Here is a 24,840-nt window from a genome sequence, read left to right on the forward strand (position 1 = left end):
TTTTTTTTTAAACAAAACTTTATTGGTAATTGTTTCAAATATGTTGACAACAAAGCACACTGTTAAAGAGGAAGTGGGGGCTGGGGGGGTTGTTTTGTTTTTTCCTAAACAAGTTTTGTCGGAGGACACAGATGTATTTCCCAGGGTGGGGCGGATGATACCCTCACCCTCTAGACGGGACTCTCCAGCTTCTTTGTGGGAAAGGGAGATTTTGGGGGGAGGGTACAGGTTTAGAATAAGGGGTCTCCCGCTCCCCACCAAACCAGATCCAGGCAAATCCCTACCCCCCGCCCACAAAAATAAAACACACAGGCAAGGAACTCGGGTCTTTCTCTTGATCAAACCCAACCCCGCCCCCACCTGCTCCGTGCACACCTTCTCGGGGGGGGCCGCTCGCCCTAGAACTCAGCAAACTCCTCAGTGCACGTCTCAGTGCTGGAGACCCGGATCTCCTCTTCCTCACAGTCGTTGAAGTTACTTGTGTCTCCGGGGCCGTTGCACTTTGGTATAAAGGGAGCTTCCACCTGCGAAGGGAGTGGGGGGAGGTTGGGGACGAAGTGAGGGATCAACATTTGTATTACCCATCTCCTGCCACTCCTGGGTCTGCTAGGGGTGCACGGTCAGGCCCCAACTTTGCAACAAGGCAGGCAAGGATCAGCCCCGCCTCCGCACCTACTATACAGCCAGAAACCCGCACATTTTGCAATCACAGAAGGGGGAGCCCATGACCCCCCTTAGGAGCCCAGGATCAGGACCCCCAGCACCCTCCTTAACAGCCCAAGATGAGGGCTTCCAGCACCCTTAAGGGATACAGGATCGGGCCCCTTAGCAACCAGGTGAGGGATGCGGATCAGTACCTCCTCAAGCCCTTTTATCTAGCCAGAACCTCCTCCTCTCACTTTGCAATCAGGGAAGGGCAGGGGGTCACGAGCCCCTTGGATCCCTGTAAGAGCCCCCACTTGCATCATCAGGAGGGTTTTAATCAGGACCTTCAGCCCAGCCCTCTCCCACCAGACATGGAGAAATAATGCCATTAGCTGGCAGCAGCAGAAGGAGGCTGTTATCCTCAGGGGGTGGGGACAGGACCTTGCTTTTGCCACCATGTTACAAACAGGTGACTGAGGGCACCCGACTTTAAACCAATGCTGGGTGAGCATATCTCCCCCTAGTGGTTGCACCCAGCCACAACACCCTGCTACAGAGTCCCAGGAACCAATGCGCTCCTAGAGGCCTGGGCACTGATGATCCCAGGTTCAATTCCTGCTGACGGAGGCTGCACCAGGTGGGAGTTACCCAGGCTCTCCTCTGCCTGCCGCCACCCTCCTACCTTCCTCTGGTAGATGGCGATCCAGTCGGTGGTAGCAAACCACCTGTGGTTCTTGATGTCGTTGACCCCGTTCTTGAGGTTGCCAAAGCGTTTGGTGAGGTCCACCTGCAGCAGGTTCCGGAGCAGGTCCCTCAGGTCAAAGCTGAAGTAAGCCGGGAACTGGAACTGGGGTGGGGAGGAGAGACAGAGGTCTGCCCTGCCCTCGTGGCTAGATTCATAGATACACCTAGTAATGTACAGCCCCTAACGCAGGGGGGGTCCTGGGCTACACCTGGGGCACCTGGGCACTACCATAATACACGTAGTAATGTACGGCCCTATAGCACAATGGGGTCCTGACCCATGACTGGGACTTGTAGGCACTGCATTGTAATACACCTAATAATAAAGAACAAGCCCTTTAAAAACACTCCAGGACAATGAGTGGACAAGAAGTTATTCCTCAGGCTACTGAGGACTGACACAGGAGCTGAAACGGTTAATTAGCAGCAGCCCCCCAGCTCTTATTGAGCATTTTTCCTCCACAGGGCTGCCGCATCACTATCCTCATTTTACATAAGGGGAAACTGAGGCACAGGGAGACGTGACTTGCTCAAGGTCACTCAGCAGGCTGGTAGGAGAACCGCGAACAGAACCCAGGTCTGCAACACAACTTTGCTTTTTTAAAACCCCACTACGTTTAAAGCTGACCGTGTCCGACACGAGTGCTTTGAGATCCTTGGCGAGAAGGCGCTGGGCTGGGCAGAGGAATATTATGGGCTCTTGGTTACTATGGTGATGAGTGCTCTACCAGTGCCTGGAGGTGACTGATGTCTTTAAGGAACATTTAGTCTTGCAATGTAGCAGAGTTGTGGAGAGTTTTGCAATTCACGACAGTGTATAAGAAAACCAAAAGCACCTGTTCCAGGAGTCCCCATGAGAGTTACAGGGAGCCCAGTGGTGGTGGGGTGGGGAATGGAATCCATGTATTGGAGAAGTAGGGTACACAGCAAGGGAGGGCCCATGTGTGGGGCGTAGGAGTGGGGGACATAATGGGGAGGATGTCCATATGTTGGAGAACAGGAGTATGTGGCAAGGAAGGGTCTATGTGTTGGGGTGCAGGGGGAATGGGGTACATGACAGGGAGGATGCCCACGTGTTGGGGATTGGGGGAGCATGGGAGGGCATGAACACGTGTGTGGTGTGTGTAAGCATCTCCCTGATCAGTCGCTGAGACTTGGCACGTCCCTTTTGCTGGCGAAATCCTGCCCCCCACAAAATCACACAAGTGTCCCCTCCCACAGCCCAAATACCTTGCCAGAGACAATCTTCTCATAGAGCTTCATGATCTGGTCCGTGAAGAATGGGGGGTAACCAGCCACCATCTCGTAGATGAAGATGCCCAGAGTCCACCAGTCCACAGCCTTGTTATAAGCCTGCCCAGGGAAAGCAGGCTGGGGTCATGCACCGAACATTTGGGGGGCGGGAGGAACCACCTGGTGGCCAGGGACCAGCAAGAGATCAGGCAGCAGACAGGCCCTCCCCAGCTCACCTTGCTGAGGATGATCTCAGGGGCCAGGTATTCTGAGGTCCCACACAGAGTCCAGGTTATGTCTTTCACCCGCTTGGCAAAACCAAAATCCGCCACCTGGAGCCAAAACACAGAGAGGGGAGAAGCTGGATCAGCCTGGAGGCTGTGACAGCAGGAGGGGAATGGGGGGGAGCAGACGATTGATGTATTCTGGCCGTGTTACATTTCTGGGGGTGTCTTGGCTTTGGGAAGGGGATGGCAGCAGAGAGAGACTTAGACAGGCAGGAGATCACGGCAGGGAGCCAGGAGCCAGCGCTGGGATGGGGATGGGGATGGGAAGGAGTGAGGGAGGGGCATCACCAAGATGTAGCCTTGCTGGTCTATCAGGAGATTCTCTGGCTTCAGGTTTCGGTAGATGAGATCCAGCGAGTGCAGATACTCAAAGGTCAGGACGATCTGCGCAGCGTAGAACTGGGCGTGAGGTTCACTGCAATGAGGTGGGAGGAGAACGTGGACATCCCAGGCCAGATCTGCCCCCTCACAGCCAGCTCAGCACCCTCTGCCCCCTGCCGCCCCCACCTTCACCTCAGTAGCTAGGGGGGGAACGGGGGAGCGGCCCCCCTCACTGAGCACAAGTGGTGCCTTTTGAATATCTTGGCGATAAAAAAAGAAACCTCCACCTGCTGCGGGCCTTCGGCGGCACCTCGGCGGTGGGAGCGTCAGGGCGGCTGCAGACACCCAGTGCGAGTGAGGCAGGCTTGCAGAGCGCCGCTGGGTGATCGCTCCCCCTGTTCCCTCCACCTGGCTACGCGGCTGCTTCACCTTCCTTATAGATCCCTGACTCCATCTACCCAGGCAACCCCAGGCAAGATGCCCCAACCCTTCTGGGCCTGGTGGCCCCATCTGCCCTAGCCCACACATCCCATCCACCACTGCTAGACCCCTGAGTCCACCCAGCCTGGCAAACCCCTCCCAGACCAGCATCTCCCCCCCCAGCACACACCCCCATGGACCTCCAGCTCCATCCAGCCTGGCCCCATCTGGCCCTGGCATCCCTGCCACTGACTGTGGCTCATGCTGGCAGAAGATCTCAGCAGCTCTCCCCATGGGGAATCCTTCCTGACCAGCCCAGCTGGGGATCAGGTCACACCCTGCAGCATGAGGATCAAAGCCAGCGTCGCTGCAGATGCTGCTAGTGGATAAAAGGTCTAGTTCTCTACCGAACTAAATCCCAAATTTACAGCTGCGGAAACGGAGGCACAGAGTGATTCTCCCCCCTCCCCACAAGGAGTGAATGGCAGAGGCAGGATTAGGACCCAGCTCTATCCATTAGCTATTCTGTCCCCAACATCGGCTCCCGTGGCAACGCTCACCTGAACCTCCCAATCTGCCGTAGGTGGGAGAACATCTCCCCGCCCGGGATGTATTCCTTCACCATGTACAGATTGGAGTTATCCTAGAAGGAAATGCAGCAGAAACTGAGTGCAAGGGATGGAGTCACTCCGGCCCCCGTCAGTGCCTGTGACACCGGGATGAAGCTGCTCACCACACCCCTGCTCCTTTATTAGCCCCGTCCTTTTCAGGGCACTAACCCCACACTCCTCAAGGGAGCCTGATGAACTGGCCTGGCTTCCCCCAGCACACAATGCAGTACACCCGCTGTCTGGGAGATAACAGCCTACTACTGCCACCACCTGCTTCTGTTACTCCTTTGGCTCAAGGGCCAGAGGGGTTGTGCTTGGTGCTGAAGGTCCCAGGCACACACCTGCAGTGGGAGTTGCTGCACAGACGCGGCTGGGGAACAGACTCACTAATGAGAGGGCGCAAGCTTTATTTGCTTGGAGTATTTTCGTACTAGAGCCCTAGAAAATTCAACCCCTCCCCCACCTTTGGTCTAGAGGCAGGGACAGGCAGGCCCAAGAGGGATTTCCCAGCTCTGATGTCTCCAATCAAAGGGGAAACCCAACCTGCCGCCAGGTCTGACAGCCAAAGGAGCAGAAGCAGGAAGTGAAACTTCTCAAAAGCAGGTCTCAGAGTAGCAGCCGTGTCAGTCTGTATCCATAAAAAGAACAGGAATACTTGTGGCACCTTAGAGACTAACAAATTAAGGTGCCACAAGTACTCCTGTTCTTTTTTCTCAAAAGCGGTGTGTGAAATTGACCAGGTTGGCTTCACCCTCCCTCACTGCTGCAAAGTAACTCCGCTGAGCCCAACAAAGCCATTCCTCTAGTGGGCTATTCTCAACAGTTGACAAAAGAAGGGACGAAAAAATCACTTTTGTAGTGCTAATGAGTTCAATGTAATCAAGGTGGCCTATTTCAAACAACTGACAAGAAGGTGTGAGTATCAGCAGTGGAAAAATTAGTTTTTGTAGTGACCCATCCACTCCCAGCCTTTATTCAGGCCTAATTTGATGGTGTCCAGTTTGCAAATTAATTCCAGTTCTGCAGTTTCTCGTTGGAGTCTGTTTTTGAAGGGTTTTTTGTTGAAGAATTGCCACTTTTAAGTCTGTTATTGAGTGTTCAGGGAGACTGAAGTGTTCACCTACTGGTTTTTGAATGTTATCATTCTTGATGTCAGATTTGTGTTGTTAGGATATAGATATTCAGGCCTGCCTGTAAAGGCCTGTACTTTAAGAATTTAGGTATATGTTTATCATTTAGCTAGTAATAGAGGTATACAAGAAAGAATCTGTGTAAGGGTCTTCTCTCACTGTGACAGTCTGAGGCCCTGTTCTTACGCCAATGCCTTGGCTAAGCAGCAGAGACAGCCATAAGCTGGGAAGCGACTGGTCACATCCTCACATTCCAAACTAGTCAATATGGGGCTGTTAAAATGATAATCCGATCTATCACCACCAGAGAAAGGGAAGAGCCTAGAAGATGTAAAAGGAAATTTAGTTTGATAGTTTTCTGTCTGGTAAGAACTCACTTATCAATAGACACAGCTGGGAAACCCTTATGTCTTTATAGATGTAGTTGTGAAATCCTCACTTCTGTATTGTTTTGTCATTATAGTTCCCACTTTGCTATTGTTTATTTGCATGGTCTCTGTCTGGTTCTGTGATTGTTTCTGTCTGCTGTATAATTAATTTTGCTGGGTGTAAACTAATGAAGGTGGTGGGATATAATTGGTTAGCTAATCATGTTACAATATATTAGGATTGGTTAGGTAAATTTCAGTAGAATGACTGGTTAAGGTAGAGCTAGGAATATTACTATATAAATTAGGGGCAAACAGGAAGTAAGTTGGGATTCGAAAATAAGGAAAAAGGAACTTGGATTTAAGCTTGCTGGAAGTTCACCCCAATAAACATCGAATTGTTTGCACCTTTGGACTTCGGGTATTGTTGCTCTCTATTCATGCGAGAAGGACCAGGGAACAGGGAGAGTGAAGGAATAAGCTCTCTAACGTGTCCATTTATTCTTCTGCGTAGAGACTGTCTGGTTTGGCCAATGGACATGGCAGAGGGGCATTGCTGGCACATGATGGCATATATCATATTGGTAGATGTGCAGGTGAACGAGCCCCTGATGGTGTGGCTGATGTGGTTAGGTCCTATGATGGTGTCCCTTGAATAGATATGCGGACAGAGTTGGCAACGGGATTTGTTGCAGAGATTGGTTCCTGGGTTAGCGTTTTTGTTGTGTGGTGTGTAGTTGCTGGTGAGTATTTGCTTCACGTTGGGGGGCTGTGAATTTTCCCTCTCTACTGTATTTTCCACTCCTTGTATTTGATGAAGTGGGTTTTAGCCCACGAAAGCTTATGCCCAAATAAATTTGTTAGTCTCTAAGGTGTCACAAGGACTCCTCGTTGTTTTTGCTGATACAGACTAACACGGCTGCCCCTCTGAAACATTCTGCTAGTGAAAGCCGACCCGGCTCAGTGATGAGAACATGAGCACTAAGCACCCACGCACAAGCCAGCAGAGACCACTGCCCCTGCCCTCGAGCCCAGGGTCAATTTCCAGCTAGCCCTGGAGAGAGGGTCCAGCCAGGGCATGGGCACAGCGCCCCATGCTGGATGGTCAGAGACCTTTTTCTGCAGCCGCATTAGGAGAGCAGGAGCCAGCAGCCAAGAAGCAGAAAGTCACATCCTCACATTCCAGCTAAATTATATCAAAACAAGGTAATATCGGGCTGTTCAGAAGGCAATTCTGTCCTACTAGGACCCACCATCACCAGGCAAAGAAACAGATCTTAGGATGTTCAAAGGAATCACTTATCAGCAGTGCGGGTGTGAAATCTCTACTTCTTTATTGTTTTCCCTTGCTGGTCCCCACTTCTCTATTGTTTATCTGTCTGCTTTCTGTCTGGTTCTTTGATTGTTTCTAACTAATTTTGCTAGGTGTACATCAACTAAGGTGGTGGGATCCGACTGGGTAAAGAATTCTTTCACACTATGTTCGGATTGGTCAGAGAATTATTTTGTACTACTTGCATAAAATGATGGGTTAAGGTAGAGCTAAGCAGGACTCAAGTTTCACTCTATAAACTGGGGTCCAAAAGGAAGTTCTTGCAACCAACTCCAGGACACAGCCCAATATCAGACCTCAACACCCTGCCAATGACACCAGGCAGAAGCTGGAGACCCAGCACGACCTGATCCCGACTGGCCACCAGGGAAAGTTGGTCTGCCTTATTGGCAGTGATGGGCATTGTATGCGGAGCGGGTGTATTCTGTTCTGGTAACTGTTAATAAATAGAGGTTAAGGATATTACTGTGTGAGGCTCTTTCACTGGGAAAAGACCCTGCAAACCCACAGAGTGTGAGGTGATGCCCTGAGCCAGGACCAGGGTAAAGGTGGGTGCCCTAGAGCATACGGGGAACAATGCCTGAACCCTGCTGTCCTCGAAGGGGATGAAGGCAGCCCATCCTTGATCTCCCTGCTCAGGCCATTCTGGGCTGTGACATGGGCCTTCCTGACCCTCTACCAATGAGACAGCCCCCAATGCCCAGTCAGCATGTACCAGGACAGACTCCTAGCTCAGAGGGGTAAATCCAGAGCAGTCACATTGATTTCAACAAAGTTCTCCCATATTTACACCCGCGGATTCAGGTATTTATTTTACGCTGTCATAGGAGAAGCGATTGGCTCAGCGAGCCAGCCTGTGTGACAGCAGCCGCTGGCCCCAGTGCCACTGTGTCACCCGAGAGCTACACAGCCCAGTCCCACGCAGCTGGCATGGAGCAGGTGGGATATTTCTATTGTAGCAACTTCTGCGGACAAGGGGCCAGAGATCAAAGCTATTTAACCCTGGGACGATGAGGGGCCCCCAAGAAAACGACCCTTCCAGCACTGCCTACTGCTAACACACCCATCACCCTAGCCTCCAGGCTCCCGCAGGGGGCTTCAGTTTATCCTGCAGCCTCCTCTGAGCTGACAACTCTTCCTTGCTACAACCCACTAACCACAGGCTTACAGACGAGGAGACAGGTCTCTCTTCAGAGCCAGCCCCTCTTTAATCAGGCCAGCCACAGGGGGTGCTGTGGAGCTCTAAGGGACAACTACCTTTGCTCTCCCCCCTACACACAGGGTATAGCTCACAGGCCCCAAAATCCAGGTTCAGGGAAGAGGGTCCAAGCCGCATCACCAGGGGCCTGAATTTTATCTTTCACAGAAACTCCACCAGGAGGAAACGATCCCATGTGATAGTTTCAAAGTCTCCACAAAGTCAACTGTGCATGGAGTTAGGACTTCCTCTGAGACTCCCCTGCAAGCCAGACCTCATGCCCTAGGGCCAGCGCATGGGAGCCGGAAACTGAAACTGGCTAGGAACGAAAGCAAAACTGACTAGGTTGCGGGGGGAAGTATCACTGTTCAAAACCTGGAGTCAAAAGCAGAACAGAAGAGAGTGAAAAAGGGGAATGATCCAAACTGATTTTTCTTAGCTCCAAACCTGATCCCAGACATCACGCCAGGAAGGTTTGTTCTCAGGATACAACAGAGATGCAGACTGTGCCCTTCGACCCCCCAAAGTGACCACTCTCTTCACAATGTGTATGACAATCAAGGTGGGCCATTTCCTGCACAAATCCAGGTTCTCTCACCCCCTCACCCCCATACACACACAAACTCAATCTCCTGCTGGTAATAGCTTATCCAAAGTGACCACTCTCCCTACAATGTGCATGATAATCAAGGTGGGCCATTTCCAGCATAAATCCAGGCTTTCTCACCCCCCACCCCCACCCCCGGGGAACACACACACACACACACACACATAAACTCACTCTCCTGCTGGCAATAGCTCATCCAAACTGACCACTCTCCAAGTTTAAATCCAAGTTTAACCAGAACGTCTGGGGGGGGGGGGGAGTAGGAAAAAGCAAGGGGAAATAGGCTACCTTGCATAATGACTTAGAATCATAGAATCATAGAATATCAGGGTTGGAAGGGACCCCAGAAGGTCATCTAGTCCAACCCCCTGCTCGAAGCAGGACCAATTCCCAGTTAAATCATCCCAGCCAGGGCTTTGTCAAGCCTGACCTTAAAAACCTCTAAGGAAGGAGATTCTACCACCTCCCTAGGTAACGCATTCCAGTGTTTCACCACCCTCTTAGAGAAAAAGTTTTTCCTAATATCCAATCTAAACCTCCCCTACTGCAACTTGAGACCATTACTCCTCGTTCTGTCATCTGCTACCATTGAGAACAGTCTAGAGCCATCCTCTTTGGAACCCCCTTTCAGGTAGTTGAAAGCAGCTATCAAATCCCCCCTCATTCTTCTCTTCTGCAGGCTAAACAATCCCAGCTCCCTCAGCCTCTCCTCATAACTCATGTGTTCCAGTCCCCTAATCATTTTTGTTGCCCTTCGCTGGACTCTCTCCAATTTATCCACATCCTTCTTGAAGTGTGGGGCCCAAAACTGGACACAGTACTCCAGATGAGGCCTCACCAATGTCGAATAGAGGGGAACGATCACGTCCCTCGATCTGCTCGCTATGCCCCTACTTATACATCCCAAAATGCCATTGGCCTTCTTGGCAACAAGGGCACACTGCTGACTCATATCCAGCTTCTCGTCCACTGTCACCCCTAGGTCCTTTTCCGCAGAACTGCTGCCTAGCCATTCGGTCCCTAGTCTGTAGCTGTGCATTGGGTTCTTCCGTCCTAAGTGCAGGACCCTGCACTTATCCTTATTGAACCTCATCAGATTTCTTTTGGCCCAATCCTCCAATTTGTCTAGGTCCTTTTGTATCCTATCCCTCCCCTCCAGCGTATCTACCACTCCTCCCAGTTTAGTATCATCCGCAAATTTGCTGAGAGTGCAATCCACACCATCCTCCAGATCATTTATGAAGATATTGAACAAAACCGGCCCCAGGACTGACCCTTGGGGTACTCCACTTGATACCGGCTGCCAACTAGACATGGAGCCATTGATCACTACCCGTTGAGCCCGACAATCTAGCCAGCTTTCTGCCCACCTTATAGTGCATTCATCCAGCCCATACTTCCTTAACTTGCTGACAAGAATACTGTGGGAGACCGTGTCAAAAGCTTTGCTAAAGTCAAGAAACATAGCTTAGCCACTACCAGTCTCCATTTAAGCCTAAATTAATAGTATCCAATTTGCAAATGAATTCCAATTCAGCAGTTTCTCGCTGGAGTCTGGATTTGAAGTTTTTTTGTTGTAAGATAGTGACCTTCATGTCGGTGATTGCGTGACCAGAGAGATTGAAGTGTTCTCCAACTGGTTTATGAATGTTATAATTCTTGACATCTGATTTGTGTCCATTTATTCTTTTACGTAGAGACTGTCCAGTTTGACCAATGTACATGGCTGAGGGACATTGCTGGCACATGATGGCATATATCACATTGGTGGATGTGCAGGTGAACGAGCCTCTGATAGTGTGGCTGATGTTATTAGGCCCTATGATGGTGTCCCCTGAATAGATATGTGGACACAGTTGGCAACGGGCTTTGTTGCAAGGATAGGTTCCTGGGCTAGTGGTTCTGTTGTGTGGTATGTGGTTGTTGGTGAGTATTTGCTTCAGGTTGCGGGGCTGTCTGTTGGCAAGGACTGGCCTGTCTCCCAAGATTTGTGAGAGTGTTGGGTCATCCTTCAGGATAGGTTGTAGATCCTTAATAATGCGTTGGCGGGGTTTTAGTTGGGGGTTGAAGGTGACGGCTAGTGGCGTTCTGTTATTTTCTTTGTTAGGCCTGTCCTGTAGTAGGTGACTTCTGGGAACTCTTCTGGCTCTATCAATCTGTTTCTTCACTTCCGCAGGTGGGTATTGTAGTTGTAAGAAAGCTTGATAGAGATCTTGTAGGTGTCTGTCTCTGTCTGAGGGGTTGGAGCAAATGCGGTTGTATCGCAGAGCTTGGCTGTAGACGATGGATCGTGTGGTGTGGTCAGGGTGAAAGCTGGAGGCATGTAGGTAGGAATAGCGGTCAGTAGGTTTCCGGTATAGGGTGGTGTTTATGTGACCATTGTTTATTAGCACTGTAGTGTCCAGGAAGTGGATCTCTTGTGTGGACTGGACCAGGCTGAGGTTGATGGTGGGATGGAAATTGTTGAAATCATGGTGGAATTCCTCAAGGGCTTCTTTTCCATGGGTCCAGATGATGAAGATGTCATCAATGTAGCGCAAGTAGAGTAGGGGCATTAGGGGATGAGAGCTGAGGAAGCGTTGTTCTCAATCAGCCATAAAAATGTTGGCATACTGTGGGGCCATGCGGGTACCCATAGCAGTTCCGCTGATCTGAAGGTATACATTGTCCCCAAATGTAAAATAGTTATGGGTAAGGACAAAGTCACAAAGTTCAGCCACCAGGTTAACCGTGACATTATCGGGGATAATGTTCTTGACGGCTTGCAGTCCATCTTTGTGTGGAATGTTGGTGTAGAGGGCTTCTACATCCATAGTGGCCAGGATGGTGTTATCAGGAAGATTGCCGATGGATTGAAGTTTCCTCAGGAAGTCAGTGGTGTCTTGAAGGTAGCTGGGAGTGCTGGTAGCATAGAGCCTGAGGAGGGAGTCTACATAGCCAGACAATCCTGCTGTCAGGGTGCCAATGCCTGAGATGATGGGGCGCCCAGGATTTCCAGGTTTATGGATCTTGGGTAGCGAGGGAGTGAGAGAACCTGGATTTGTGCTGGAAATGACCCACCTTGATTACCATACACATTGTGAAGAGAGTGGTCACTTTGGATGGGCTATTACCAGCAGGAGAGTGAGTTTGGGGGGGGGGGGGGGGCGGAGGGTGAGAAAACCTGGATTTGTGCTGGAAATGGCCCAACTTGATGATCACTTTAGATAAGCTATTACCAGCAGGACAGTGGGGTGGGAGGGGGTATTGTTTCATGGTCTCTGTGTGTATATAATGTCTACTGCAGTTTCCATGGTATGCATCCGGCGAAGTGAGCTGTAGCTCACGAAAGCTCATGCTCAAATAAATTGGTTAGTCTCTAAGGTGCCACAAGTACTCCTTTTCTCTCTACCTTGAAAGAATACTCTAGCTTGGTGAGGAATGGAAAGTTGACGGCCTGGAGGATCCGTTTCTCGTTGAGGGGGTGCTCAATTTGTTTCAGCTTCACTACCTGGGAGAGAAAAGGAAGTAGCAACACTTGATCTTCCTCTGCTGCCACAGCACCCCCTACGCCTCCCATGCACTCCCTTCTCCAGCGTCCCCACACAGGGTTCAGCCCCAAATCCCTCCCCTGCACTGGGGATTCCACGGCCCCAGGCCAGATCTCTACGGAAGCCCCCAGCATCTTACCTGCTGTTTATCCAGGATCTTCATGGCATAGTGATTCCCGGTCTCTTTGTGTTTCACCAGCATCACCCTCCCAAATGAGCCCGTGCCCAGGGTCTTGATTCGATCAAACTGATCCAAACTGGCCGTATTCTGGAAGGGGTAAAATAAATGTGATGTGGGGCCAGACTGGTCCTGGGGGCATCAGGAAGGAACCTGCCCAGGACAGTGGGATTTGCACTGCAAGACTGGAGGGATCTTTAATGACCATGAGGGGGGTCAGAGCCACTACCGGCTCCAGGCACCAGCTTTCCAAGCAGGTGCTTGGGGCGGCATTCAGAATGGGGGTGGCAGTCTGTGTCCCACAGCCGCAAGTTGGTGGCAGCTCTGCCGCTGTTCCGGTGGCGGCAATTCAGCAGCAACTGCTTGGGGCAGCAAAACTGGCAGAGCCGCCCCTGGTCAGAGCTTTGGTTTTCATAGCTCACCAGAACGGCAGCCCCCACAGGGTCATCACTAACTGTGATGGGAGAGTGCCCCCTACTGAGCCCGCCACTCCCTGCAGCACAGCACCCGCTAGCCCCGCACTGGGGTTGTTCTTGAGAACATTGATATGAAGTACATGTCACATTTCACCACCAGAGGGCGCCAAAGGAAACCACTACAGTTTTAAGGAGACACTGACAAGGGACTCCCTGCTCCTTGGGCAGAACCAAACTCCAGTTCCAGACAGGCGACCCGCCCACCTCCATTCAGTGGGGCTGGCGGGGGCGGGGCTGGGAGTCAGGACTCCTGGGTTCTAGCCCTCGGTCTGTGAGGAGAGGGAGTGAAGTGTAGTGGTCAGACGGCAGGAGACTAGGAGTCAAAAGATCTCTTCCTAGTTCTGCCACCAACTTCCTATACCCATGACCAAGTCCCTTTCCCCTCTGGGCCTCAGTTTCTTCATCTGTGCCATGGCGTTAATGACACAGGGTGTGCGGGAGGACTAGCAAAGTGACGGTGCTGCAGAGGGACCAGCAGCTCTGCCTCAGGAATTACCCACAACCACCCCAGGCGGGATTTCCAGCGGGGACAGACCCAGGGCACTGGGGCACTGCGCTCAAGCGTAGGCAGCAAATGGAGGCCCTTTGAACAGGGTCCCTGTTAGCACAACTCCCCTGGGAGCCAATCTGGGGCTGGGCTGGGCGACCACGCTGGACCCTCAGAAGGAGGATGGGGGAGACAGGCTGGATCAGGAGGAGTCCCACATTGTTAGTGTCCCCCTCCCTCAGCAGAGTGGAGTTGAACCTACAGAGTTTTTGGCCCTCCAGTTACCAGAGGGCAGACTGGAGGGACGGGCAGGAGAGCAACATGGTCCACTCAGCCCCGCCCCCCAGGAGCAAAAACAACCCCCAGACCATCAGAGGAGGCTGTGTGGCAAGGTGGCTCAGTGATGGGGAAAGAGATCTAGGGGGTGACTGCGGAGTAATCAGCCTGGGGCTGCAAAGGCCTTGATTGAGGGGGGTGTGATCTGGGTTGGGGGCACAGTACCTGAGAGGGGCTCTCCCATTTCTTAAGGAAGTCTTCTTTGGCTTTGGCTAAGAATTCCTCCACTGTAAGGGAAAAAGAGAGGGAGCAGCGTGAGGAGTCAGAAGGTGGGGCACCCAGCCTGGTGGACAGAGCTCCCCTTTCAGGCCCCGCCCCACTCAGCAAAGAGGCACACAGTCACAAAGGGGACGGGGATTTTAAGCATATCAGCCGGATGGTGATGCCTCATTGGCTATAAAGGGCGGCTCAGGTGGGATTGGCTAGGGAGAGGTCCATGTGGGGGTGCTCCCGCAACATCCCCACCCCCGTGCCCCTGGACACACCAAACAGCCCCGTCAGGGAGGGCTAATGCAGCCCCCAGCACCAAGGGGATGCACTTGTGCCTCTATCCCCCCGCTGAACATGCCACTTGGGGTGCCTGGTCCACGCCCCTCGACACAGAAACTGCACCGCATAAGGAGACACTCGTACAACCCTCCAAAGGACGTTAAGATGCATGGATCAAGTTGCCCTAATGGGAGGATACGTGATCTACTACTGCTGCCAGCAAAGGGGGGTGAAGAGGAAGGAGATTCCCCCTTAGCTCAAAGGGCAGAGGCCTGTGTGTAGCCTTCTCTCAACCATGCAGGCCTCACAGATCAATGACACCAACAGCCCTCAAGGGGGTGCTCCGTGCACACACACAGAGCTGCAGAAGGCAGCCGTGAAAGTTGCAAACCCCAGTTGGGCTTTGCCCACAAAGGGGTTAAAACAACCTGCCACAGCCTCCACAGCAGCAGCCTGGGACCAGCCAAGTGTCCCGCTCTCTGGCATCCAGCCAGGTGATCCTTCCTTCGCCAGCCGGGCTCCCTGTCCTTGCTGCCAGATCCCAGAACCATGGGAGGGAGGAAGCGGGATGAGGGTTGGAGCAATCTGCAGCATCTGGAGGGATATTTGGTACTGAGAGCCCCTTTTATCTTCGCTGCCTCCTGCTGCTCCCAACAGGGACAAGTCCCGCAGCTCTTAACAGTGCAAGAGACGCCCACGGGATTGGAATGGCTGCAGCAGCAAGGCCAAGCACAGAGCAGCAGCAGGGGGTGGCTTTGAGCCCAGAGCTCCCCCCTTGCCCCCACCATCACAGGCAAGTCTCCCCCACACCGGAGGTGTATAAAGTTAACTGCCTCCCCCAGGGATCATTGGTGCTGAGATGCCAGGGAGGGGACAAGCTAAAAGCCTAGATCCAGATGTGGGTGCTGCAGTTCTTGGGGTCACAGATGCACAACCCAGGAGTCAACTCCCTGCCGCCCCACTCTCTCCACTACAACCCACTCCCTTCCCAGAACTGGGGACAGAACCCCAGGAGCCCCCCACTTTAATCGCTAAATAGCAACACTTCTGTGGAAACCCGGCATCACCGCGCTCTAGTCCTGTCATCCCTGCCCTACAGAAAGAGCTGAGAAATGGGCCAGGCGAGGGCCTGAAATGCACCAGCGAAGCAGAACAACATCCTACAGATGTGACTGATTCACTGCTGGAGGGAAGGAGACCAAGATTACGGGGATTCCCCTGATCCCACAGGACAGGGCAGGGCAGCCCTGAAAGGGTTTTAGGGATCAGCTATTTGCTGGCTAACTACCCCCGCCCACACTCCCTTCACCCTCTAGTCTCCACAGCCCATCTCCCGTGGAGCCCTACAGAGCGGGATTGAATTCACATCTGCTTCCCCCAGACGCTCAGTCTGTCTGACCTACTTTCACTTTGTCTCCTACTCTCTCTGGATTATTTATAGAAACAGGCTTGGCTCACCAGCCACTGTGTCCCATCATCGATCCCAGCCCCAAGGGGGCGGGGAAGAGGGATCCTTGCATGGACACGGGACAGAGAAGACAATTTCCTGCACTCTCCTGGCCGTACCTTACAGAACTAAGTTTAAGTAGCTTAGGAGTTCATTGTATTACAAAGGCAGGCGGTTATGTATTATTGTGGGACTGTATGTGACGTCTCCGATGGAAACCCAGGGAAGGGTTATGGGCTTTGAGGGATCATCTGAAACTATGGGGCCTTCTAAAGTTAAGTACGTTTCCCAGGAAATCTCTAAGGGGAGGGGTATGCAAACGTAACGCCTCTGTTATTCAAAACCTCAGCTGCTGGAAGCCGCTGACTGACTGACTGCCACAGGATCTAGGGATCATCTCAAACTTCCCCACCTCTTCTTCCTAGTTCTATGTGCCCTCCTCTGATCAGCCTTCCCCACTATAAAAACAGCACAGCACAGGCATGTATAAAAAGACCCTACCAAAACCAGCACCTCCACTGCACACACAGCTCTCCCCCTGGTGAAAGAATGAACTGCAGGGGACAGATGGGAGTCACCTTGCTTATGGCATGGACTGAAAAGTGACAAAACACTATGGTAGTGAGGGCAGGATAGGAACGTACACAGTGCCTCTACACTGGTCAGTTTCACTCCTTCGCCAGCAGGGTTAAGATGCCATCCTGCAGGTTCTCAGCACTGTGGCAGGACAAAGGGTTAACTGAGGCTCCAATCCCGCAATTGAGTGTATGGACAGACCCTGGCACTAAGCCCCATTGATTTCCAAGGGGATACTCCCTGTACAATCAATTGCAAGCTCTGGGAGTTCCATTGTAAGCTCTTTGGGGCAGACACTGGCTCATTTCAGGTCTGTACAGAACCCAGACACAAGGAGTCCTCGGTTGCAATCAATATCTCTGGGGGCTACTGTAATTAAAAAACCATTTAACGAGCAGCCAATTCAAATTTGGCCTCCAAAAATTTAAGTTTTGGTTAAACCCGCCAATGCTGTCTAAAAACAAATCCTGAAATATTCCAATTATTTTTGAACTAAGTCCCACTTGAAACAGACAAAAGGTCCCCCATGCCTCTTGCAGCTCAGAGAGCCCTAGAGTGAAAATGACTATAAGCAGGAGTGAAATTGATACTAGTGAGATTTCCTTTGCTTAGCAGACAGACTTATCTATCTCAGGGTTTTATACGGGTGCCCAGCTCCCTAGTATCTGAGCAACTTCTATGCAAAAGCAATAGCGGGAACAGGGTAACATTTTCCAAAGGGCTTATAGGCTTTAGGAGCCTGCATGCCATTGATGGTAACTCATAAATAGTAAATGGCAACCTGGATTTTTAGAATCCTCTTGTTCTAATAACCCCGAGGTTTTGTAGCCATTCCTTTCCAGCTCAGTGGCCTTTCAGCTGAGAGAGCCCCTTTAAAGACCCATTAATGCATTTCTATTCATGTCAGTTTTGTCAGATGGCACAAATCTGGCATATGAAACTAATTGACTGTCTCTAATTACACAATAGACTAACACACTGACCTGCGCCAGGATAAACACCAGAGGATAGCTGGCTAATGGAGATGTTTTCATACCGCTAATCTTTTGTACCACCTTTCAACAAACTGAGCAAAACCTTAACCTCCTTAATCCTTCCAGGAGGTAGGTACTATTCCCTTTTTTATGGGAAGGGAAACTGAGGCAGGGAGACATGACCTTGCCCACTGTTGCACAGGAAGTGGAAGAATTGAAAAGAGCACCAAGAGTCCTCAACCGCTAGATTCCACTCCTCTCCCAGAGCTGGGAATAGAACCCAGGAGTTCTGATTCTCAGTCCCCTGCTCTAACCACTGGATCCCACTCTCCATCCCAGAGCCAGGAATACCAACTCCCATTCCTTACTCTGACCGCTAGACTGCACTCTTGCTTATCACAATGCACCCAGTTCTCTTGTATCCAATGCAGCAGCACGAGGTATTATTCGAATACCTGGGACAGGGATCAACCCCAATACACAGAAAGGAAAATGCACAAGCTCAGACCACTTAGGACAACAGATCTGCTTAACAAAGCCATTCTCTGTTGAAGGGAAATCAGAGCCTGATTCAAAGCCCAGCAGAGCCCAGCACCAGGGCTCTAGGGACCTGTAATTAGGAGAGATCAGAGTTATCTGGAAGAGAGCTGAGTCTCCTAATCAGAGGGCAGACTGCTCTTAAAGAGACATGACAAGTTTTAGGCCCAACATTTGTGATTACAGAAACCTAATGCACGCCAGCTTGTGGGTAGCAGCTTCCAACCTCATGCTTCACTGTAGAGCCTCTGCCTTTCAAACCAAGTCAAGTTCTCAGTCCCCATCTTCAAGGCCTCCATGGCTTGCGGCAAGGGGGATCTAAATGAGCGTACGACTTTGACAGAAAGATAATGGCTGACAACTCTACTTCATTGGTACAATGGCACCTACCACCACGGTGAAGTTCAGCTGTGCAGGAGACAGAGTTTCCTCAGGGTCTGGTTGTAGACTATGGAACTACCTGCCACATGAACCAGGGACCATCCCAAATCCAGACCCATTTCTTTGACCTACGGAACCTCAAAAACTATAAGACACTCCACTGCCTCACTTCTCCTTCAAGGGAGAAGATGAGAGAACAAGCCACATGACAGATGTGAAGTCACATAATTTAATGCACAACTGGAAGGCATTCAGATACTGCGGTGATAAGAGCAGAATAAGAACCTAGAGAGGACAGATTAGGCTTGTTTCTGAAATCCCGTTGCAGGATCAGGGCCAGATGCATAAGAAAAACAATTGAGTTGCACAAGGCCAGGGTTACAAAACGTCACACAACTTTCCCCCTATTTGGGGGAGGGGGGCTGGTTTGACAAAACTTTAAAGACTCCGCCTCCAAAACCAGTGTTGGGCCCCCAGCCTCTGCAAATCAACACAGGAGAAATCAGAAACAAAGTGAAATTGACTAATCAAATTTCACCACGCCCCAGAGGCAAAAAGGGCATGAATGGTGAAGAGCAGATTAGAGGTTTACAGGGACTGGTCACCTTGGAATGCAGCCAGAATTTAAAAGCAGGCTCATTCCCCCTGCCATTTGGAGTGTAACTGACAGGGGGTCAGGACTCCTGAAGGCAAAGCTTCCACAGCAGCCAATACTAAGTGGTCACTAAAAGGATCATTTCATCTGCCACCAAAATGCAGCCACCTCTGGGGTGAAACAGGGCAGCTGTTTCAGGACACTGTACAACAGCAAAGAGATCCTGAAATTACAGGTGAAAACTCAGGGAGGGAGAATGGCACCGGGGTTAACACCCACACAGATTCCGCCCTTGCGTGCCCGAGCGATGATTGTCCGATAGGAACAAACATGCTGACAGCTCCCCCATGGGCTTGTTCCACTCCCCTCCATCCTCCCTCTTAGCCAAGCATCATCACCTGCCATCATGGATTTAGATTTTAAGCCCTTTGAGGCCTGTTCCCCCAGGCCACTAGATGCACGTTAGCAAACCTGCCTCAGCCCCACTTTCCACATTGGATGCCATTTCTGGCCATGGGAGGGTTTCCACTGGGATGACGCCTGACCAGGATGGGGGGAAGGGCGGGGCAGGGCAAGCTGCAAGCACCACAGGAAAGAACCATCACTAGTGCAGCCCCAGGCCTTATTCTGATTCCAGCTACATCCCGCCCATCTCATGCCCCCAGCTGCTCCAGATCCCGATCTCCCAAAGTGTAAACTCCATCTTACCTGGGCAGAACCGAGGAGAATCCACCTCCTCCCCATCCCTCCAGTGCTGGTGGCTGAAGGGTTAAACCCAGAGCTTCCCTGCCACTAAGGACTCACTGTCTCTCTCTGGTGAGCACCAAGCAGATTCCAAAAAAAACCTGGTTTATTTCCTTTAATGAGCCCAGTGGGGAAAGAGGCCCAAGGGGGCAGGTGATGGGGCTGGAGCGTAAGCGATCCAGGGCCTGGCTCCTGATGCGAAGGATCTAATGAAGATCTACATTACAACCCGGTCTGGCGCACGTGGTCCGCGTTACACCCAGCACCCTGCTAACGATTGCAGGGGCCAGTGCACGACCGTCCTGCCTCTCGCTTGGGCTGGGGAAGAGAGCTGAGTACTGAGACCTTCACTACAGTGATCGGGGTGGACAGGCCAGGTGGCTGTGGGAGCCAGGGATACAGAGCCCTGAACCCTGACATCCTCCTGTTGGATGGCCGCTGGGTGCAACGAGCTGCCAGGTTTTCACCTCCCATGGGGATTGGTTACAATGATGTCAAGCCTATGATTCGATGGCACCAACAGGCCCCCACCAGGCTCGGCCGCATTGAGCTAGGTGCTGTACAAAGCCACGCTCCCTGCCCCAAAGAGATCACAACGGCAAGATCACAGCCAAGGCTGCTAGTAGAAACTGGCATAGAGAAGCAGCGCAGCCTAGCAGGTAGGGTTCTAACCTTGGGCAAGTCACTGCCTCGCTCCAGGGCTCTGTTTCCCCTCCCCATTCAGGTCAATTTAGACTCTGCACTCTTCAGGGTAGGGACTGTCTCTGACTGGAAGTATGTACAGCGCCCTGCACAATGGGGCCCTGAGCTCAGTCAGGGCTCAAGAGCTACCATAATGTAACCAGATGCAGGTAGAGGTGAGCTTCGGGTCTCAGAGGGTTAAACTCATAGATGGGTTAAGCAGATCTCAAACGAGCTGACCACTGACCAGAACTGGCTTGTGCCTTGGGGGTGCAGGATCACCGTGTGCCTGCTGTGAGTCATCAGCTCCCCTTTGCAGAGAGGAAGGAAGGGACAGACCCTGGCACTTCAAGCCATCAGGGATACTAAGGGAGGGGAGATGACCACACACCCTGCCTGGGATCCCCTCCCCCAAAGCCCCCCTTTACCGTCCATGCTGTGACCCACGGAGGCCGCCGGCTGTGGTTAGGAGGTCATGGCAGGCAGAGAGGGAGGTCTGGCCTGGCGCCTCATGGGGGACTTTGTCCCAGGCAGCAGGAGCAAACACAACCTCTGCTTCGACCCCGGCTTCTCCGGCGAGCCGAGGAGAGACCCGAGCCAGCACAGGGCCCAGTGCAGCTCCAGGGTGTGTCTCTGGCACCACCACTCCCTCGGCTGCATCGGAGGGGCCGGGTTTATGCCAGGCTGGAGGGCCCCATCACGGTGTCCGGATCCTCCGGTGACAGGTGCCTTCAAGCCCCCTTGGCGCAGGGGGTCTGTGCCCGTTAGTGCCTATTGCCCCTGGATACAGCAGTGTCCGCCCCCAAGGTCAGCCTTGCCCCGGACTCCTGGGTTCCTGTTTGCCGCTAGAGGTGGATCTGCCAGTGCTGCCAATCCCACTTGCCTGGGGATGGAGGCAGCAACGAGGCGAGGGCAACGCCCCAAAGTGTCCCTTCACCGCCCCGGTATGTAGGGCAGCTGGTTCCAGAAAGCAGCGCCTGCCGCCAGCCCTTCCATGGGTTCTGAGCTCTGGGCGTGAGGACGCACATCCAGGGAGGGGGTGGGGAGGACAGGGACAGAGCCGATCACATGGTGGAGGGAGACAACGTTCACACAGCGATGCTCCAGGGGTCTATTTATAAATAACAACTGCAGCTTCCCCACCCCATCCACACTGGTCTAACTGGGTTCTTAGCCAATACCCCATCACCCATAATCCCTTGGGGCATCTGGACACTGCCCTGATCCACTCCTGGAGGACGAAGAGAGGATCCCCCAACTCCCCCCCCACACCACTTCAGCCGCCTCACTGTAACTCCCTATCCCCCTATGAGCTGTGAAAGCCCGTCTCTATCCCCCCACCCTGAGGATCTCAAAGCAGAACTCCCATGGCATACAATCAACCCCAGTTTACAGGTGGGAAAACTGAGGCAGAGAGAAGGGAAGGAATCTTGCTGAAGGTCCCATGGCAGAACAGTGGCAAAAAGGGAACAGAACCCAGGAGTCCTGGTTCTCCACACCTTCGCTAAGCAATACACCACCCCTCCCTGCCTCGTGCTGGGAATAGAACCCAGGAGTCCTGTCTCCAAGCCCCCCGCCCCTTTTCTGCTCTAACTCACTAGATCATGCCCCTCTATAGGGCACCCCACAAAGCAGAGATACTAAACAGGGATCCTCTATCCAGGCTATTTGACAGAGACATCCTGGAGATCTCTCTGGCTTGCCACTGCCATGCCAGCACTACATGGTATCACCACCAGGGGTCTCCCCTAAATTCTGGCCTGGAGCAGCATGGCAGGCATACCTGACGTAACCCCACTACTCTCCACACACAAACACCTCTGACCCCAGTTGGGAGGGGCTAGCCGGCCAAGTGGGGGTGGGAGATGGAGCCCAGGGGCCAGCCGGCCTAGCTGGGGGCACGGTAGCAGTTAGGCTCTGCTTTTACTCGGGCTGGAACCCACCCACTCTGCAGAGGCTAAACCCTCGTGTGCCAACAGTCCCCCAAGGCCTTCTCACAATTCCTCTACAGGGCAGACAAGTTCTCCCGCAATGGCCAGGGAAAGAATCTGAGCATCTCAGCACAAAGAGCCCTGGGATTTTCCCTTGGAACAAGTGCAGAGCCAGTGAGGACACAGTTACTCAAACGGCTTTGCAGGGGGCTGCTCAGACCCAGACTAGGCTACCGGGGGCTGATCAGCCTGGCTAACTCTGGAGCAAAGACCCACCCGTAGGCTCCCAGGAGCTGGCTTAGCCCTGAGAAACTTGCAATTGACCAGCACAAGACCAAAGCTAGCCAGGTCCAGAAGGAGTCCAAGGGGTTGTGACAACCACTGTTTCGGTCAACACCAAGGATTGAACCAGGGACCTGAGGAGCTAAAGGCCGGAGTCTTTACAACTTTTCATCACAGCCAGGCTCTGCAGCTGGGGCAGGAACAGACTCGCAGCGTCTATGGGTCAGGGACACACAACACACACTAGGTTACACTCGCCCCTCCTCCCCCAAGGGAACATGGGCCAGGGTGGTTAAAAGCTCCAGCGGATGCCACGAAAGCCAAATGCCTCCTGCTGTCTGGCCGTCCCCGGGCATGTAACTGTACCCTCATGCCAAGAGATAAGGTCAAAGACATGACTTGAAATCCCTTCCTGCCCCCTCTCCTTCATAGGCTGGCTCATCCCTAAGCACGTTCATGGGGTGGGTCATGGCAGCTGGTCAACAGCGCACAGCAATGCTGCATGGGGACTGCTCCTCCAGCACCAAAATGCAGCTGCTTCTGGGGTGGGGACAGCAGCTCCTTAACAGGCACATTGCGGTGCAGAAGAGTGAAGGGTCCAACACACTGGGAGGTGGACTTCAGAGGAGGTGGCGTACCCTTAACCACGCTGGCATTTGGTCAGGGTTATTGTGGGACCTGCTCCTGCACCCAGTGAGGTAATGGGGCATCTTGACATTGCTTTGGATAAGCCAGGAGCGCTCAGGAGGCCTGACTGACTGTGTGAGTTCAGTCAAGTCATTTTCCAGCTCTGTAAACTGGGGCTGAGGATTGTGCTGGGGGGCGGAGTTCATTCACAAAAGTGTTTACAAGTTCCTTGGCTAGAGGCTGGCGAACATCATGAAGGATGAGCTGGCCACTGCAGCCACCTGGATAGTCAATCCGAGGGCTGGCAATTCCAGCACTGGGCTTCCCGCCCCCTCCCCCACTCCTGCATTTCTGACGAGAAGCCTGACTTTCTCAACTCTGAGATATTGCCAGGATCTTTTCCCTCCTTGGCAAACGCCGCCCGGATTCCCCCATCCAGAGAGTGCCAGGCTACAGCCGGATCCTGCACAGAGCTCCTGGAGTTTCCGATCCCGATGCCAGCACGCTGCCTCATCCCCACCGCCCACTATCGGAACAGATGAAGGACAGAACTTTTGCCCCAGGGCTGGAAAGTTGATGCAGCAGCAGCCCTGATCGATTTCCCAGTGGCCAGATTTAATGCCACACTCAATAAACTCAGCTCTGGAGCTGATCCATGAGCGTTAGGGGAGGAGCCAAAGCTTAAAAGCTGGAGAGAGCCCCGCCCTCTTTGATCAATCCCTCCCCCAGCTGTACCTCGGCTGCAGATCACGCTGGGAAACAGTGTCAGGCTGGCTAAGGTGGGCTGTCTTGCTACTGGCCGGGGCCCCCGCCTCGCTCCACGACCCCCAGTAGAAGATCCGCCCAGCCAGGGTCTCCAGCTTCTGAAGCAGTGACATCTTAGCGCCTTTGTGCCTGCTGGGGTTGGGGCAGGTCATTTCTGCTCCATGGCTCATGTTTCCCTTCATTTATTTATCTCCCTCCTTCCCCGGCCCTCACAACCAGAGTAGACGCGAAGCTCAGCCCTGATCCAGGAATCCTCCAGCCTTGGTATACCCAGCAGCGGAGAAGACAGCAGGATCAGGAACTAGAGGGATGGCCCCAAGCCTCAGCAAAACTCCTCCACTCACGACAGAGACAGGGGGTTTGAGCTGATTGTTCTCGACTTCAAACCAGGAGGCAGAATTTCCATCCAACAGCTCCCCTGCCCTGCAGCAGCCCCAGAGCATGGCTGTCAACTCACAGACTGGTGTGCGACTCTTCAGGACCAGCCAGTCACATCCATGCACATTCCCAAGCGGGAAAGACCCAGGGACTTGGAAATGGTTTCTTCTCTCCCACCTCTCTCTGGAGAGTTGGCTTTCCTGGTGGCGGAAATGGAGCTGGAGTGGGGGAGTCTGGTCACTTACGCAGCCAGCCAAGTCAGTTTCACTTCCGGGAGGGTGAGGGGAGGACAGATTCTGCATCAGAAGTGATGGGACAATGGCCAGTGGAAGGGGAAACACCCACACAGCAGGGCTTAAAACAGCGCCCTGGGTCTCCGCTCCTCTCAAATCCTTGGGCTGAAAGCAGCATGAGAGGCTCCCTCTGGCTTCACTGCCGATCCTGCTTGCATTGGGGGGCAGACCCCTAGAAAAAACAGGTTTCAGAGTAACAGCCGTGTTAGTCTGTATTCGCAAAAAGAAAAGGAGTA

General features: G+C 52.6%; 1 protein-coding gene across 2 annotated transcripts; it reads right to left on the minus strand.

The window, feature by feature from the left end:
• Nucleotides 1-315: 315 nt before the first annotated feature.
• On the minus strand, nt 316-24,115 carry LOC140900664 (cAMP-dependent protein kinase catalytic subunit alpha-like). Of its 2 annotated transcripts, none has more exons than XM_073318283.1 (10): nt 23,920-24,115; nt 14,070-14,131; nt 12,567-12,695; nt 12,289-12,387; nt 4,211-4,293; nt 3,198-3,324; nt 2,859-2,954; nt 2,620-2,742; nt 1,328-1,492; nt 316-524 (listed from the first exon to the last, which is right to left on the minus strand). In XM_073318283.1, the coding sequence occupies exons 1-10, from the start codon at nt 24,113-24,115 to the stop codon at nt 399-401; spliced, it is 1,206 nt and encodes a 401-aa protein (XP_073174384.1). In that variant the 3' UTR covers nt 316-398. The 2 variants fall into 2 exon arrangements, with proteins under 2 accessions (XP_073174384.1, XP_073174385.1); XM_073318284.1 differs by lacking the exon at nt 23,920-24,115 and adding an exon at nt 16,626-16,635.
• Between the last annotated feature and the right edge of the window lie 725 nt (nt 24,116-24,840).

The sequence above is a fragment of the Lepidochelys kempii genome, chromosome 20, assembly GCF_965140265.1.
Source record: "Lepidochelys kempii isolate rLepKem1 chromosome 20, rLepKem1.hap2, whole genome shotgun sequence".
In the NCBI taxonomy this organism is placed as follows: domain Eukaryota; kingdom Metazoa; phylum Chordata; order Testudines; family Cheloniidae; genus Lepidochelys; species Lepidochelys kempii.